General features: G+C 37.1%; 1 protein-coding gene across 5 annotated transcripts in view; it reads left to right on the forward strand.

The window, feature by feature from the left end:
- Window positions 1–14,603, forward strand: part of LOC140144065 (heterogeneous nuclear ribonucleoprotein K-like) — a 202,442-nt gene that overhangs the window by 185,170 nt on the left and 2,669 nt on the right. For 2 of the 5 annotated variants that reach the window (XM_072165900.1, XM_072165901.1), the window contains exons 5-7: window positions 3,138–3,241; window positions 10,320–10,376; window positions 12,633–12,705. In XM_072165900.1, the coding sequence (XP_072022001.1) occupies window positions 3,138–3,241; window positions 10,320–10,376; window positions 12,633–12,705 (234 nt within the window). The other 3 variants (XM_072165898.1, XM_072165897.1, XM_072165899.1) reach the window with 3 other exon arrangements.

Below are 14,603 nucleotides of genomic sequence, written 5' to 3' on the forward strand. Positions count from 1 at the left end.
AAGCTATGCTAAAGGGGAAATATTTGAAGCTAAGTTTTCTTAAAAGGGAAAAATAATGGAAAAGTAATTTTTTTCCTTGGTGTCTTTAAAAAATCACTTCTAATTGTAAACTTTCATTTCATTATTTTGTTATTACATAACTGGTACTGTAAATAATAAGAAAATTTGCAAGCATTAAATAATTTATATGTTTATTATTAAAACTTTAAATTTAAATTGACAGAAAATGTGCTTTCTGTTGAGATATTTATACTTCATTTATGTATTTTATTAATTAATTAATTAATTTATATATTTGTATTTATTTATTTATTTATTTGTTTATTCATTTATTTATTCATTTATTTATTTGGTTTTTTTTATAGTTTTTTTTACAATTTCATTTATTTCAAAATATGAAATACAACATTAATTTATGTAAAAATACATTTGTTTGAAAATTCAAATAATTTATTTCAAAATGTATTTATTTTGAGGTTTCATTTTGTAAATTGATTTCATTTATTTCTAAATTATATTTTTCAAAGTGTATTTATTTATTTCAAAATTTAGAATTGAATTTTATATTATTTCTGTAACATCTATTTGTTTAACAATATTTGTAGCATAGATGTACATCTTTAGGTCATTTCCTTTTGTGAATTTAACAATGAAATGAAATAAGATTTAGGCATAAATTATTTTTAACTTCCTCTCCTCCTAGAGGAAATGGTTGTCTAATTTATTATTCACCCTCATCAAATTTTAACAAAAGAAAGAAGCAATAAATATCAATACTTTTATGAATATTCATCAGCTAGAAGACCCCTGGCTGTGTGTTCATCCATTGTGATTGGTCCATGCTTGTGTTTGGTCATTTGCATAATTGGTCATTGATAGAGAGAGGCCATTGCACTGTGTAAATCCTGTTGTGCATGTGCATAGTCATTCAACACTGCAACGTGGTTGTGCCTGAGAGTGCTTTCTGTTCTGGAGAGGCGGCCATTGCTGTACATAGTGTACATACTGCTGTACATGTGCTTGTAGTACTAGGCCCAAGTGCAATTTCATTTCCTCATAGTCATACCAAATAAATACCAATCATGGCAGACCAGTACCAAGAAGAGCAGCATGTTGAACAGTACAATCAAGGTGAACAAATTCAAAGTGAAGGTGGTCAAAACCAAGGTGATGTATCTTGACTTGGTCATGAGGCAGTGCCGGTAGCATCTTTTAAATCTATTGACTAGGAAATATTATGCAATTTAAACAATGGCAGCCATGTTGAATTTATCAATAGAATGGCATGGTTTCTATATTTATATGGTTCTTTATTTGTTGTTAATCATGTTTTTTATGTGGAATAAGTAACATAACCATTGTCATGATTGTAGTATTTTTAAAGCTTGATTTCATGATTTTATATGATCTATCGAAAGGAGACAATAAAATCAAATTAATTCTTCAGTCAATTTTATATTGCATTTTGCATACATGGATTTCATGATATTCCTTCACCAAGTAAATTAATGTTATATATTATGCACATTTTAGGTTGACACAAATTTTATTTTCCCATTTTAACTGCACATCCACATGTGCATGCCAGTTCCTTCCTGCTTCTGGAATTCCGGCCGTAAATAAGTTTGTCCACCAGGCCCAGACAGGGTCTAATTCTGCATAAAACCGGGCAACGTTATTTCTATATATCTGCTGCGCATTCAAATTGCATTGCATGATTGTATTGCATCGTGATTTCATTTGTGTCTATATGCTAATTATGTTTACACAACATGAACTCGCGTGTTTTCAAGCAAATTCGCCGATAATAGGTGATCAAAAGCGATCGGAATGTTACAAAAGTACAGATCGCATTCAGCTTACTTCATATGAGATGATCTTTGGAAAAATAACGGCATAATTTGTCTTGGTGTTTGCGGAATGCCATGCAGTAAAATATTAATACGCTTGCGCAATTCATGATTGACAACTAACAATCGGCGTGTCCTTCAGATCCTCCACTGTCAATTTCTTATCCACTCACTAATCCTCACAAAAGCTTTGTGTTGATTACGTAATGTGTGGAGGCAAATTGCAATAAGTACAATGAAATAATGAGTAGGGCGGGCTCCGAGGCGGGTTTCTTCTTCATCTTACGTAACAGTATTGTTCTCCAAAAAACCCGAAGCTTGTCGTTTGGAGCTCTAGCTGAAATACAGCAAGATAATGTAAGATAGTAAATGTAAACCTGTATTTTAGCTAGAGTATCTCGAGCTAACCAGGCCCAAGTACAGGTGAATAAAAATGGAAAAAAAAAAAAAAAGTTTGTAGACTACATATTTATCACTTTAATTGCCAGTAGCACCTGCTCAAATTTAAATGCTGAAAGAATTCTATTTTTGTGCAATTTCATCGTCAAAGCCGGAAGTACCTTACAAAAGTTTGCCATTTATAATCTAGCATGCTACTAAGGCTCTGAGTGAGTCCCGGGAATTCGAGTCCCGCCCGATAATCCTATTACCCGGGCAGGAAATTCCCTGCCCGGTACCGAATTTTAAAAAAAAAAAAAAAAAAAAAAAAAAAAAATTTTTTTTTTTTTTTTTTTAATTTTTTTTTTCAAAGTTTTTTTCGGTTTTGTAGTGTCTCTGGACCTAGACCTAAATGCTAGGATCATGATTGACCTTTGCACATTGTTTTGTGTTTTTAATCTGAAAATTGATAAATAGTTTTCATGTCATACTCTATTAATGATATCAAAATGCATTGAATTTGAATGCATTTTGATATCATTAATAGAGTATGACATGAAAACTATGTATCAATTTTCAGATTAAAACACAAAACAATGTGCAAAATTCAATTTTTTTTTTTTTTTTTTTTTTTAGGTCAATCATGATCCTAGCATTTAGGTCTAGGTCCAGAGACACTATAAACCTAAAAAAAAAAAAAATTTTTTTTTTTTTTTTGTGCATTTTTTTTTTTTTTTTGGTACCCGGTACCCGCTTTCGAAAAAGTTCGGTACCGGGAGCCGAATTTCCAAAATGAGAGCCTTACATGCTACCCATTCCAAGTTCGATTCTTTTTAATTTTATACATGTAACTTGCCTGAATATACACCCCAATTCAACATTGTTTCTCTTATTTTTATATCGTTTCAGGTTCGAAGAGGTCAGCAGAAGAAGATGGTGGTAGTCACATGAACAAGAGAGCCCGTGGTGGTGAGGGCGTACACACAACATTAAGAGTCCTCATTTATAGCAAGGTACTTGTCAGTTTTTAACAGATAGTTGGGCGTTTTTTTTACTTTAGGGGTTTTATTCTTACATGTTATAGCTGCCTTGTGGAAGTACAGTGTTATAACCCTAACCAGTGCAGAAGGCAGCTGTTATAAAACCCCTTAAAGTAAAGGAATGCCGATAGTTGTTTTTGTTGTGAAATTTGCAGCCTATGGTTTAAATTTCATTGTGCACTGCAAGAATCAAATTTGATGTGGGAGTGATGTCGGTGCGCATTTCATTGGGCATATCTTCAAATCGTATGCGCAAGGTTAAGATGCTGCATAGATGCACAAGCGAAATAGCTGCCTCAGTGCGTTGACGTCACTGCCACAGCAGGGTGAAAATGGTATACCGGCGATACGGATACATTTTCAATGTAGTTGCAGTCTTTTTTGCAGGAACCATTTTGTGTTGTCTCAGCCAAGAGTGATGCATGCTGGGAAGGAAAAGGCTCAAATTCTATAGCTTTTGAGCCCTTTTCATTCCCAGCATGCATCACATTTGCCCATCGATCTCGATCAGCATTGTACCGTATGGAGGAGCGCGAGTCCAATTCAAATTGCTCTATCACAAAACGCCATTTTTGGTACTTTAAATACAACTGATTTAATCAAGCTTACCGGTACTTAATTTACCAAAGGAACATTCAGTTCCAAATGGGCACTGATTTAATAATATCAAGATGTTAAAATCATTATAAGCAGGTTGACAGCCAGGCGCCACTTTTCTGCCAAAAAGTGTCTCTTGGTTCAGGCTGGTTGACAAGAACCAGGAGCCATTTTAGGTTTCACAGGAGCCATTTCTAATGTCTCCCACTTTAAAATTTGTGAATCAAAATTGCTTGTCTTGACTTTTCAAATCCATCGCACATAAATTTGGGAGAATAAAATGATTCCCACTAAATAATCAAATTCGATTTTAGCACTGTTGAGGCGGAAATTCTAAACCAGCTCTTAAAATTGCAACATTCTCATTTTGCTTGATTTTGTCACAAAGTATTGTGTATTATTACTTGCCAAATGTCTTGTTTAGAGGTGTAATACGGTAGCACATGTATGTAGGAGACTTGTGCAGAAGTTCACTTTTTAATGAACCTTCCACAGTGGTTTGAAGGTTGTTTCCTTCAAGTGCGTAAAACCACAAAGGACCCACTGCAGGCAACAATTCCTTTTAAATTGAGCCTGGATTAATTTGCTAAATTTGATTTTCCTGTGCCAGCCATGCTGCACATTTGCAATGCAGAGAGGGGCATCACTGGGGGCTCTCTTCGCAAACAGACTGAAAATAAAAAACGCCTTGTAAAGGATCGTTAAGGAACAAATTGGTACCTTGGTCGTTTACTCAAATCCGTGTAGGTGTGTCGGCGCATTATAGACTCACTCGGGAGAGGAGTGCAATGTGTAGTTGTACTGTACTTCGGCGGACGTTTACCCCCATTTCAACATGCACCTTGTACGTGATTAAAACTGAACAACCATGAAAGATGTGAAAGTGAAGTGTGTACAAGGAGGGGAAAAAATGTTGTAGGAAAAAAGATATATCCACGGCAAGCCGGCTCAGACTTTGAAATGGGAACTAGATATCCAATATGATATGCGGGCGAGTGTATAAAGCGTTGTGAAGCGCGATGGGGTCTCATGAATTACTCATTTTTATGCGGCAGTGCCACCTGATGGATTTAGTTGGTGAATAATTTGTGATTTGCACGTGTACACAGCTTGTAGTAGCAGCCACTTGTCAACAAGAGGGAGATTTTGGATTTTGGAGAGGCTGTGCGAAAACAAGAGGGGGGGTTAGGGGAAGCGGATACAAGTCGGGACGGAGAGATGAAAAGAGACCGTCAGGCTAGGTGAATAATTGCATGCATGAGTCTGGGTAAACTGATATACAGTATGTTGTGTACTATCAGGTTACGATCTCATGTATGCAAGGCTTAAAGTCGAAAAAGAGAAATGGGAAATAATCTTGGGTTTGTTTAATAGTTTTGAATCAAGTTATGACACTTGTTGAAACTAGTGTTTGTTGTGTGTATGATGGATGGTACAGCGTTATAACGAAGCGGTCAAGTCGGTCAAGATTCTCTTTGTCCAAAGGAAGTCGCCGCATTGATTCTGGTTTGAATCAACACACTTGCAGAAAGCAAATGTTGAATTAAGTTATTGTTTGTGGAAGCAAAGCAAACATGTCTATGGATGAAAAATAACGATCGCTCCTAAAATGCTATGCAGGGCCTCTTTGCTTTGAAGTACAGAGACATGTCATGCACAGTCAAGTCAGTTATGATTGGATTTATGGAAATTAAGTTTTATAATTGAAGCTCTATGCATCTATCTACATTGTTTGAGGAGTGAAAATACATTCATAGCAAGAGTGGACTGTGTACTAATGTTCTTAATTATGTTAATTATTGATTGAACTGCTCTAGTTCTTATTGTTCATTATTACCTTTGTCCCTGTGATGAGAACAATAGCCTTGTCATCCAAGTCTTGTCTTTGTTCATCAAAATATTTCCATCTAAATTGGTCCCCTGTGTTGACAATTACCACACCAAGTTCTATTGTTACAGTTAGTTAATTACCTGCTATTGTGTGCTGTTTGGCGATGCTTTTAATTGGTGTGCGCCTCATCGAACAAACCCTTTGTAGGTTTTAAAAGACAACATGTTGAGTGTAAATAACGAGCTAACTGTGGTGGAAAAGAATTGGAAGTTGTCATTGCGGAATCAAACGCTCTACCCAGCTTTATTGCGACTAATTAAATAGTAGCGAATTCCGATTGTTATTTTACACTCTCTCCTGGTGGCAGTTCCTCTTCTAGTCCCATTTATACTTCTCTAGCCCAGGGACTGACTTTTTTCCGCAAGTCATATGAAGTGAGACATTACTCCATTGATTCCTATTTACTGCGCAGTAGCGTTTCCTTGTTTATACTGCATTTTAATACATACTATCAAACCACCAATTTGAATTTCATGATACAAAATTATGCCGACCCAACATGATCAAACTGGTCTTTAATCTTTTGTTTCATTCTGTGGGATAGAAAATATTCACTAGCCGAGGTTGCTGAATTTGGTTTATGAATCTGCCGGGGAGAAAATTGCCCAAATTTAGGCACCTAGGGAACATGGCAGGTCAAATTTTAACATTCGATATTGTGTTGGTCCCACAGAGATGCAAAGAGAATACAAGGTATGGGTATATATCACTGGGATATCAATATTTTAGCCATTCTACCTAGCAGGCACTCCAGTATGAAAGCATATTAATTATGCACCGGAATTCTTAAGTGCAGGCGAGCTGTACTTTATAATAGCCTTGGCAAAAGTGAGATTTCCATATTATCGGGGTTACGAGTTTGTCTCCGAGGTCTATTACAGCCTGGGGCCAATCGGGCATGAGGACTTTATAAGCGCATGTAAATAACCACTCGCTTCCCTCATGGAGGTTGTCCACTATTTCTACGACTGGTCAGGAAAATAGTAAGGGGAAAATGAGAGATATGAAGAGGAAAAAAACGACCCACTCTCGAGCTTAGGTTCAATGCAAACTGGTCCTTGGTGGAAGAATCACATTTGTCGGTGTCGATTTCCGATTGTGCTCCACAACGTGGCGAGGTGTAGATGTCTTTTGGCATGGCTATGACTCCCGTTCATTTGCATAAGCTGTAGGGATGAAACCACTCCAGGAGATTTCCTGATAAGTCGCAGTGTTCTAGATGGTATTTCCTATTGTTTTACATAACTCGTAATACGATGCTGTGGCTAGACGTCCGATGGACTATTCATACGTAACAATTATCTTGTCCCCATGTATGTGTTTTGATGAAGACTGGATTTGTGGAATGGGTGTAAACCAGGCGATAAAAAGGCTATTCCAGTTAAAATCCATACATCCCCCCCCCATAACCTTAATCTTCCACACAGGGATGATTTTCAAATGGGGACTGGGTTACCTGAATGAGTAACCCCCTTTCCCATTTGAAAGTATGCACCGAGACAGAGTCTTAGCCAGAAATCAGAAACCACCCGTCCAAGCAGATACCAAAATTTGACCCTCAAATATAAAACAACTTGTCTATACCCATGGAAGGGTCACTGAGATCAAATATGTCCTGATTTGGCCTTTACAGGTCACTCTGAATTAGTCTCAAGTTCATAGAACCTTAAAATCATCTGTTTTAGACCTATCACATCTGTAAAATCCATTAAATCCACCTGTCTAAAATTAGATTAGCCTGTCTTAAAGACAGGTGGACGCATGGCTGGCTAAGACCTTGCACCGAGATGAAAAGGTTGTGTCTTCCAAAAGGGGTGTATGGATTTCACCTGCAACAGCCCAAAGGAGCACTTGGGTGTGAATAAAAAAGTACTCTTGGCTAAATTGAGTATGATATTAATATTTACCCAGGTCCACAATGCTATCCTAGCATAGTTACCCTGTTATTGCCTCAGATGTTTGGTGGGAAATTATATGAGCGGAAAATTGCCTCTCTGGGCTTGTTTGTAAAGACTCTTCTACTTTTTTTTCTGCCCTCTTCAAATCGTCTTGATAAGACTTGGTGTGTCTCTGCACCTGTCAGGTAGAGCTATATAGACGGGGGAAGATATTCTGAGGCATGCATGGTTTGAGAGAAAGAGAAAGATGCGCTAGGGGTGATTCAACCTCGCCTTTAATAAGTTTATGCTGTCATCCTATCAGGTTTTAAAATAAAATTATAATCAAAGTTAGTTCAGGTAGATCAAATATTTTTGTCTTGTCGACGGGTGATATGGATTTGTTTTTGAGTGCAAGTCGCGACGTATATCGGTTACAAGTGACGGTGCTCGTTGATAATTGGGTTAATCTCATATATGTAGCCTTATGCGAGTGTTGGAATCACGTATGGCATGGCTGGGATACAATTAATGCAGATGCATGTCTTGCACAAGTTCCATGTGTTTTCAGTCGAAATGGCATCAAATTTTTTATTTCATTTTATTATGATGAGAGAAATAACGGTGTGTGATCTGGATTAAATTTTGTTGGGATGAAATGCAGCGAGGGATTTTAAAACGTTAAAAAGTTTCTAATTTTTATGATCATCAATGTTACAAGAAAGTTATTATACCAATACATTCATTTGTGTATGAACATGTACTCAAACTTGCATGCTTTGTTCGTGAAGGTATGGTTATGTAATTTGCCAAGTCTGGGTGGAATAAAATCAACCAGTTTTAAGCCTGAATCATTCGATAAATTGCGAAAATGTGCCCCAAATAGCCTTATAACTGCATATGGTTTCTATGTATAGCAGCCAAGAATGTGGTAGCCAAATGTCAGTCATTTCTTTTGGAAAGAGAATTGTTCGAAAGCCAATTATTAGAGAAAATCTCAAAATAAATTGCCACTTTGGGCTTCCTATGGGGAAATTGGTAATCACTGTATCTGGAAAGCCAGTGAGCCCCCCTATTTGAAGCCTCTTAGGAGCAATGAATACATGATGAGGATAGCTAGCTAACTCAGTCACAAGGGTTGGTTTAGGTCTAATCAGTTTAGAATAAGCACATGCAGATGAAAACACGATTTTGGAAGCCAAAAAAACGCACCTTGATTTTCCAAAAACAGTTCCCTGTAAAAAATGGCTATTGCACCCAAAAACCGATTTTGCATTGCAAATACCGCGATCCCGTTTTTCTCTGGTGCTTAGTTTAGTGCTGTAATCGATTGTCGTAAGTATCGATAGTCGGAAAATACATAGACTTCCGACATGTCGAAACACTCAATGTCAGTATCGATACACAAGCGAGATGGCACACATGCTTAGATTATCTCAAATTGCGGATTTGCAATACCACTTTCGTTTGTTTGATGCATGATCCATGTAGTTTTAGCTGTTAGGCTTCAATACACTTGTTGTTAACTTGTTTCTGGAACTTACTGATAATAAAATTGGTAAACTCAAATCCGTGTTTCAAACTGCGTGAGTATCGATAATAGTATCGACATGTCGGATGTTTGCCTCCCGACATATCGATACCCAGAAAGCTTATCGATTACAGCACTAGCTTAGTTTAGGATATATTGTGTTCTCTGGCTATGGATAAGTGTACAACTGTACATGCTAGCTAGACGGTTCTAGGTAGAATTGATGGGAGTCTTGATAATGATGAATATGTAATGACTGCCCAGATGCAGTGAAAACTAGCGATTTGAATGAAATCTTTGGAGTAATTCTGAGATTGATGGAAATGGATGAGCTGATCTTGTCGACTTGTGTGCGGTGGAATGCGCAGCGGTCACATGTCGTTATGCTGTCAACATGTTTTAGCCTGCTGCGAAGCGATATCGTCTGTCTCATAATGAAATGTTACATAACATTCTGGGCTGCCCACAGGCATTCTCTGGTGTCTTATCTCGTCCGCGTTCACATCTACTAAACTTGTTCACAGTAGAATGTTGCATTTTTAAAATGACTGTTTTATTCAGTTTTCACGTGATGACTAAGATATTTTGGGTACAAATTTGTGAGAAGCGTGTGATTGTACTTATCTTAATGTGAAAAATTATGATGTTCATCATCCATCTCCCAAGGCCCATTTTAAGCAGTTGCTCGCTAAAATAGCATTAGTAGTGCAATAGTCCCCCTTTGGGGCAGAGCTTACAGAAATCTCATTATCTCACTGGCAAGGGTAACATTTCTACAACATTACTTATGTCATGTGATGTCGTTTGAAACACATGCAATGAATGTGTACATGTATTGTACAGTGTACATTATGCAGTTTATCACTTGTACTGTACATGTACATCATAATAATAGTAGTGGCACTGACGGAGTACGGTACTTGGTGTGCACATTACTTACTATGTAATTGAACGAACTGGATGCAAGTACCTGTGTGCAGTCCACATACACTTAGATCATCCTTACACTTGAACAGCATACGGTCAGTGTTAACGAAGGTTTAGGTCAACTGTACACTTGAGCGCTCAGTGTTATGAAGTATTGAATCCAGGATTGTCAACAACATCTAATTAACCCTGTCTTTTCCCACCTGTTTCTCTGTGTTTTCCCTACAGAATGCTGGTGCTATCATCGGTAAAGGAGGTAACACCATCAAAGGTTTAAGAAGCAAGGTTAGTTCTCGTAGACTATTCATATCTGCCACCAAATGTTGTGTTTAAAATGAAAAGAATTATATCGATATTAAAAATGATTCTTAATTTCATACATTATTATAAACGAAGAGTGCACATTTGTAAAAAAATTTAAAAGAGACTGTTTGCTGTTAAATGTATTATCTTATTGAAAATTATGAGACTTGCAATCTGATGTGTGATAATTTTAAATTTATTATTTTGATAAATTGTATACATTGTCCATTGCTTGGTTGTTGCTTTTGTGTGTTTGATTATTATGAATACCCAACACAGTGTGACCCGTTTGACGCAAAAAAAAAACTGTGAAAATACGAGGACTCAATATGCATATCAATGTTTAAACGTGACTGCTCTATACCTTACTATAGACCCAGAAAATCTAGCCTTTCAAAAACGACTTATCCTCAATTCAATGTAAATTTGTTTAAATACGGCATCAGTCCTTCCAGAATTTTTGTCATTTGACCTTCCTGTGATAATTTGGTCACAAAAAAAACTGGTCACACTGCTGAGAAAGTCTTGTGGTCAGTGCAATGCAATACATTATATATTGGCATATTTATATATATTTGATTTTTTTGCCAAAATTAAACCTAAAAAATTGTTTTGAGCATCTTTTTCTGTATTGTCAATTACCATTTTGCACCAAATTTTGTATTGTATATGAAATGTGTATCCAAAAGAAGGGGCACTATTTGGTTCTACCTTGAATATATCGTTACTACCGGACCTTACTATGTCCAAAAAAAAGGGAGTTCAACAAAAAGTAATCCAAAACAACCCAAAATGAGCCATTTCCTGTTACCAAAACCAATATTCTGTACTGGTTCAACAAAAAATAATCCAAAACGATCCATTTCCTGCTACATACCAAAAACCAATGTTCTGGTTTGTTAGATATCATGTGGCAAGTGTTCTAGAAAACAAAAATTTGTTCTGGGAAATAGTTCTTGAAAGATAATTGATCAAAAATTCACATAAAATTTGGACCTCACCTGCCATTGTTCAAATCCTGGACCCAAGACTTGCATTGTTTATACATCTATTGAAATGATATACTTGTGTGTTTATGATTTTAATGACATGATATTAACGGGTTCCCATGCCCACTCTTCCCATAATGCCCTTCTCTCTTCTCCCTCATGCGTACGTCCAACGTCTGGCCCGGCCCGGCCCACCCACCAACGCCTTCATGAGTGACGATTGATTGATTGATTGAATGACCCATCCACCCGGACCCGATCTGCTCTCCACACTACTCTCCACGTCCGTCCTGCCTCGCGATACTGATGATGCCACACTATATATCCCACGACCCTGATTTGGGATATTCTCATCTACCACTTGTCTACGGCCCGATGGTCACTCCCGGATTGTCCTTGGCCTGCCGTTGCCATTTCCGATGTCCGAACTCTGGCAGCGCCTTCCTCCGATTCAGTACAATGCCAATGTGACCGTGCCCGATTGCAGTGGGCCTGGCGGTATGTCCCGTGTGTCAGACATTTTTTGACACACTATGCCCTATTTCACCATCCTAGGCATATTTTTTTTTATAATTATCAAGCTTTGTAGGTCATTCCATTTTTAGTTGAATAGGGAGGCTAATTTCTTGGTATTTGGGACACTATTTAGTGGTTACTAAATCTAGGGATGCACAAGCAGGCTCTAAGCATCACTATCCACCTTAAAAACAAAATCACTCACAAATACATTTTCACGTTTTTGTTGCCTATCCTACGTTGCCTGCTGTGCATGATATTTTAAGATTGTTTAAAAAAGTATTAATTTTTGTAAAAAAATCTTTAAAAATATAGCAATTATTTACTCTTTAGTTTAAGGTATAAACAAAATAGCCAGGATTATTATTAGGTTTCATGTTTTTTTTTTAGTTTGCTGGATTTAAGCATGTAGAATTCATCTATTTCGCACCATTTTATATCTACACTTAAGTTTTTTTTCCTTTTGATTCTCGTGGCTTTATAATTATATCAACACGCACCTATATTTTAAGAATTTGCCACTATAGCAGCTTATTTTAAAGTTTTAATATTCAGTTACATTTATATCTTTAATTAAAAGAGTGTTTAAGTTTAAGAGCAGTTAAAAACCGTAAACGTATATAATCGATCCGTATTTGTGGTGTGATTGGCCGATGTTTCTTCTACCCTAGAACGCATACTGACTTTGATTCTGTGTGTTTTCTCTCCGCCAAATCCCACCCAAAAATAACAGCATACTAACAATAGCCGGGGACCAGGAAGATGCGATCAACTGCTTGATGGATATAGTCCCAACCTGGGAAGAGGTAGGTTGTCATTTGAAAAAATCTGACAATAATTTTTATTAATTCAATCTACTTGCGTGTCCCCAATAACTTGGCAAGGTTTAATTGCTACTGTATTGAATTGTTAACCCCATGAGAACTACCTGCCAATTGGCCAAAAAAAAGTTTTCATTATCAATTGGACCAATCAGCAACATTGTTAGAATAATTTCAACACACAAAAAAAAAATGGGGTGATTATTTGCAAAGCTCCATTCTGATTGGTGAGTTAAGTGAAGATATCATGTAATTGACCAATCAGAGGCAATGTTAGATCGGCAGGTAGTGCTCAGGGGGTTAAAATGCGATGAAAGAAAATGTTCTTGCAAATCTGATCTGAAGATCTAACATATTTACTGATCTACAGCTGCAACAAAATTTCTGTAATTTCCATATTTACTTGTTTTAGCTGTGTAACAGTTTAAAATGAGATTCTACTTAATAAAAAGCCTGATTTAAAAGCACATCAACTAGCACCCAAAATTGTGGAGCTTATTGTGAGAATTTTGATATTATGTACACGGGTCTAGCAATATATGAATCAAATGGAAAACCACGTCCCAAGTTAATTGAAGAGACAATAGTAAACTGGAACTTGACTTTTGTAATGTGCTATGTTGCATCTGATACCGTCACAACTTAATCAGGCAACTGACGCACTGGGATGGTCACATGAGAAATGTTGCAAAAACAAACATAAAAAGTAAGTTCCAGCAATGGATGGATATAAAAAAAAGTGGGTTTCAAACTACAGTAAAAACTATTCAGGCGTCGAGTTGACATGAAAAAGATTGCCCATTTCGATAAGTTGCCGTATCAAATTGCTGTTTAGCCTAGAGATAACCTTAACTTCAGCACAAGATTTGCGATTTTTTGCTTTCCTTGTAAATTCATGTAACTGTCAGATAGTGCTGGTTCATTTAGATTAGCGTTGATAATGTACATGAAAAAGAGTCTTGTTCATTCAGCCCCGATAGCGTTGTTTGTAGGATAAGTAGTTTACAGTGATAATGAGCGGTTTTTGCAAGTGTCAATAAATGGGAACGAACCAATTGTGTCAAAAAGATTTTTTGTGCGACGTGGTTGTGACTTGATGCCTTCTCGTAGATGTCATCGTCTTCTGAGCGGCCGTGGTTACGTTACCACCATAGCTTGCAGCATCATGTTTGCCAGGTTTTGCGAAGGTTTCATGTTGCAGTCAGCCAAGTCATACTAGCCCCGCAGGCCCGAGGGGAGTAATCACAACATCACCAGCTATCGTGTGTCTGTAGGGAGAGACGGGGGTTGGTATCGTTATTGGGACATCGTGACGAATGTAAGGGGTGGTGACAAGGAAGCTGTGATTTGAATTGTGTTGCAATGTTGAGAATGGATGTTTAAACTAATGAGTAGCACAATTGCCAATATGTGTCTGTGTTAACACTGATTTGAGCCCCATGGGTGACAATCCAATTAGCGTTTCATTTAATGAGTCAACTCACCATTCTGCTATTCCATTTATTGTCCACAGTGGGAGTATGAATTTCAAATGAAATTAGCACAATAACCAACTCTATTTGAAACTTGCCCTCCCTCTGTGGAAGATTCAGATTGAATATTTCTCAATGAAGTTCAAATAGAGCTGCCAAGTGTGTCTTCCATTTGAAATTTGTATTATTCCCCCTGTGGAAGATATTTCCTAAATCTAACACAGGGGGCATGTGGATTTTAAATGGAATGGCCAATTGTTCATAAATGGCAGACTTGCGTAACAATGAGCTGTGACTTATCTTTCCCTTTAGAAATGAGGTGACATGGAATTAAGTTGATTTGACTAGAAGAATAACTTTGATCAAGAAATGACTTGCATTGTTGTAAAAAGTAACATTGTTCATGTTTCA

This window comes from Amphiura filiformis, unplaced genomic scaffold, assembly GCF_039555335.1.
Source record: "Amphiura filiformis unplaced genomic scaffold, Afil_fr2py scaffold_38, whole genome shotgun sequence".
NCBI classification, from domain to species: domain Eukaryota; kingdom Metazoa; phylum Echinodermata; class Ophiuroidea; order Amphilepidida; family Amphiuridae; genus Amphiura; species Amphiura filiformis.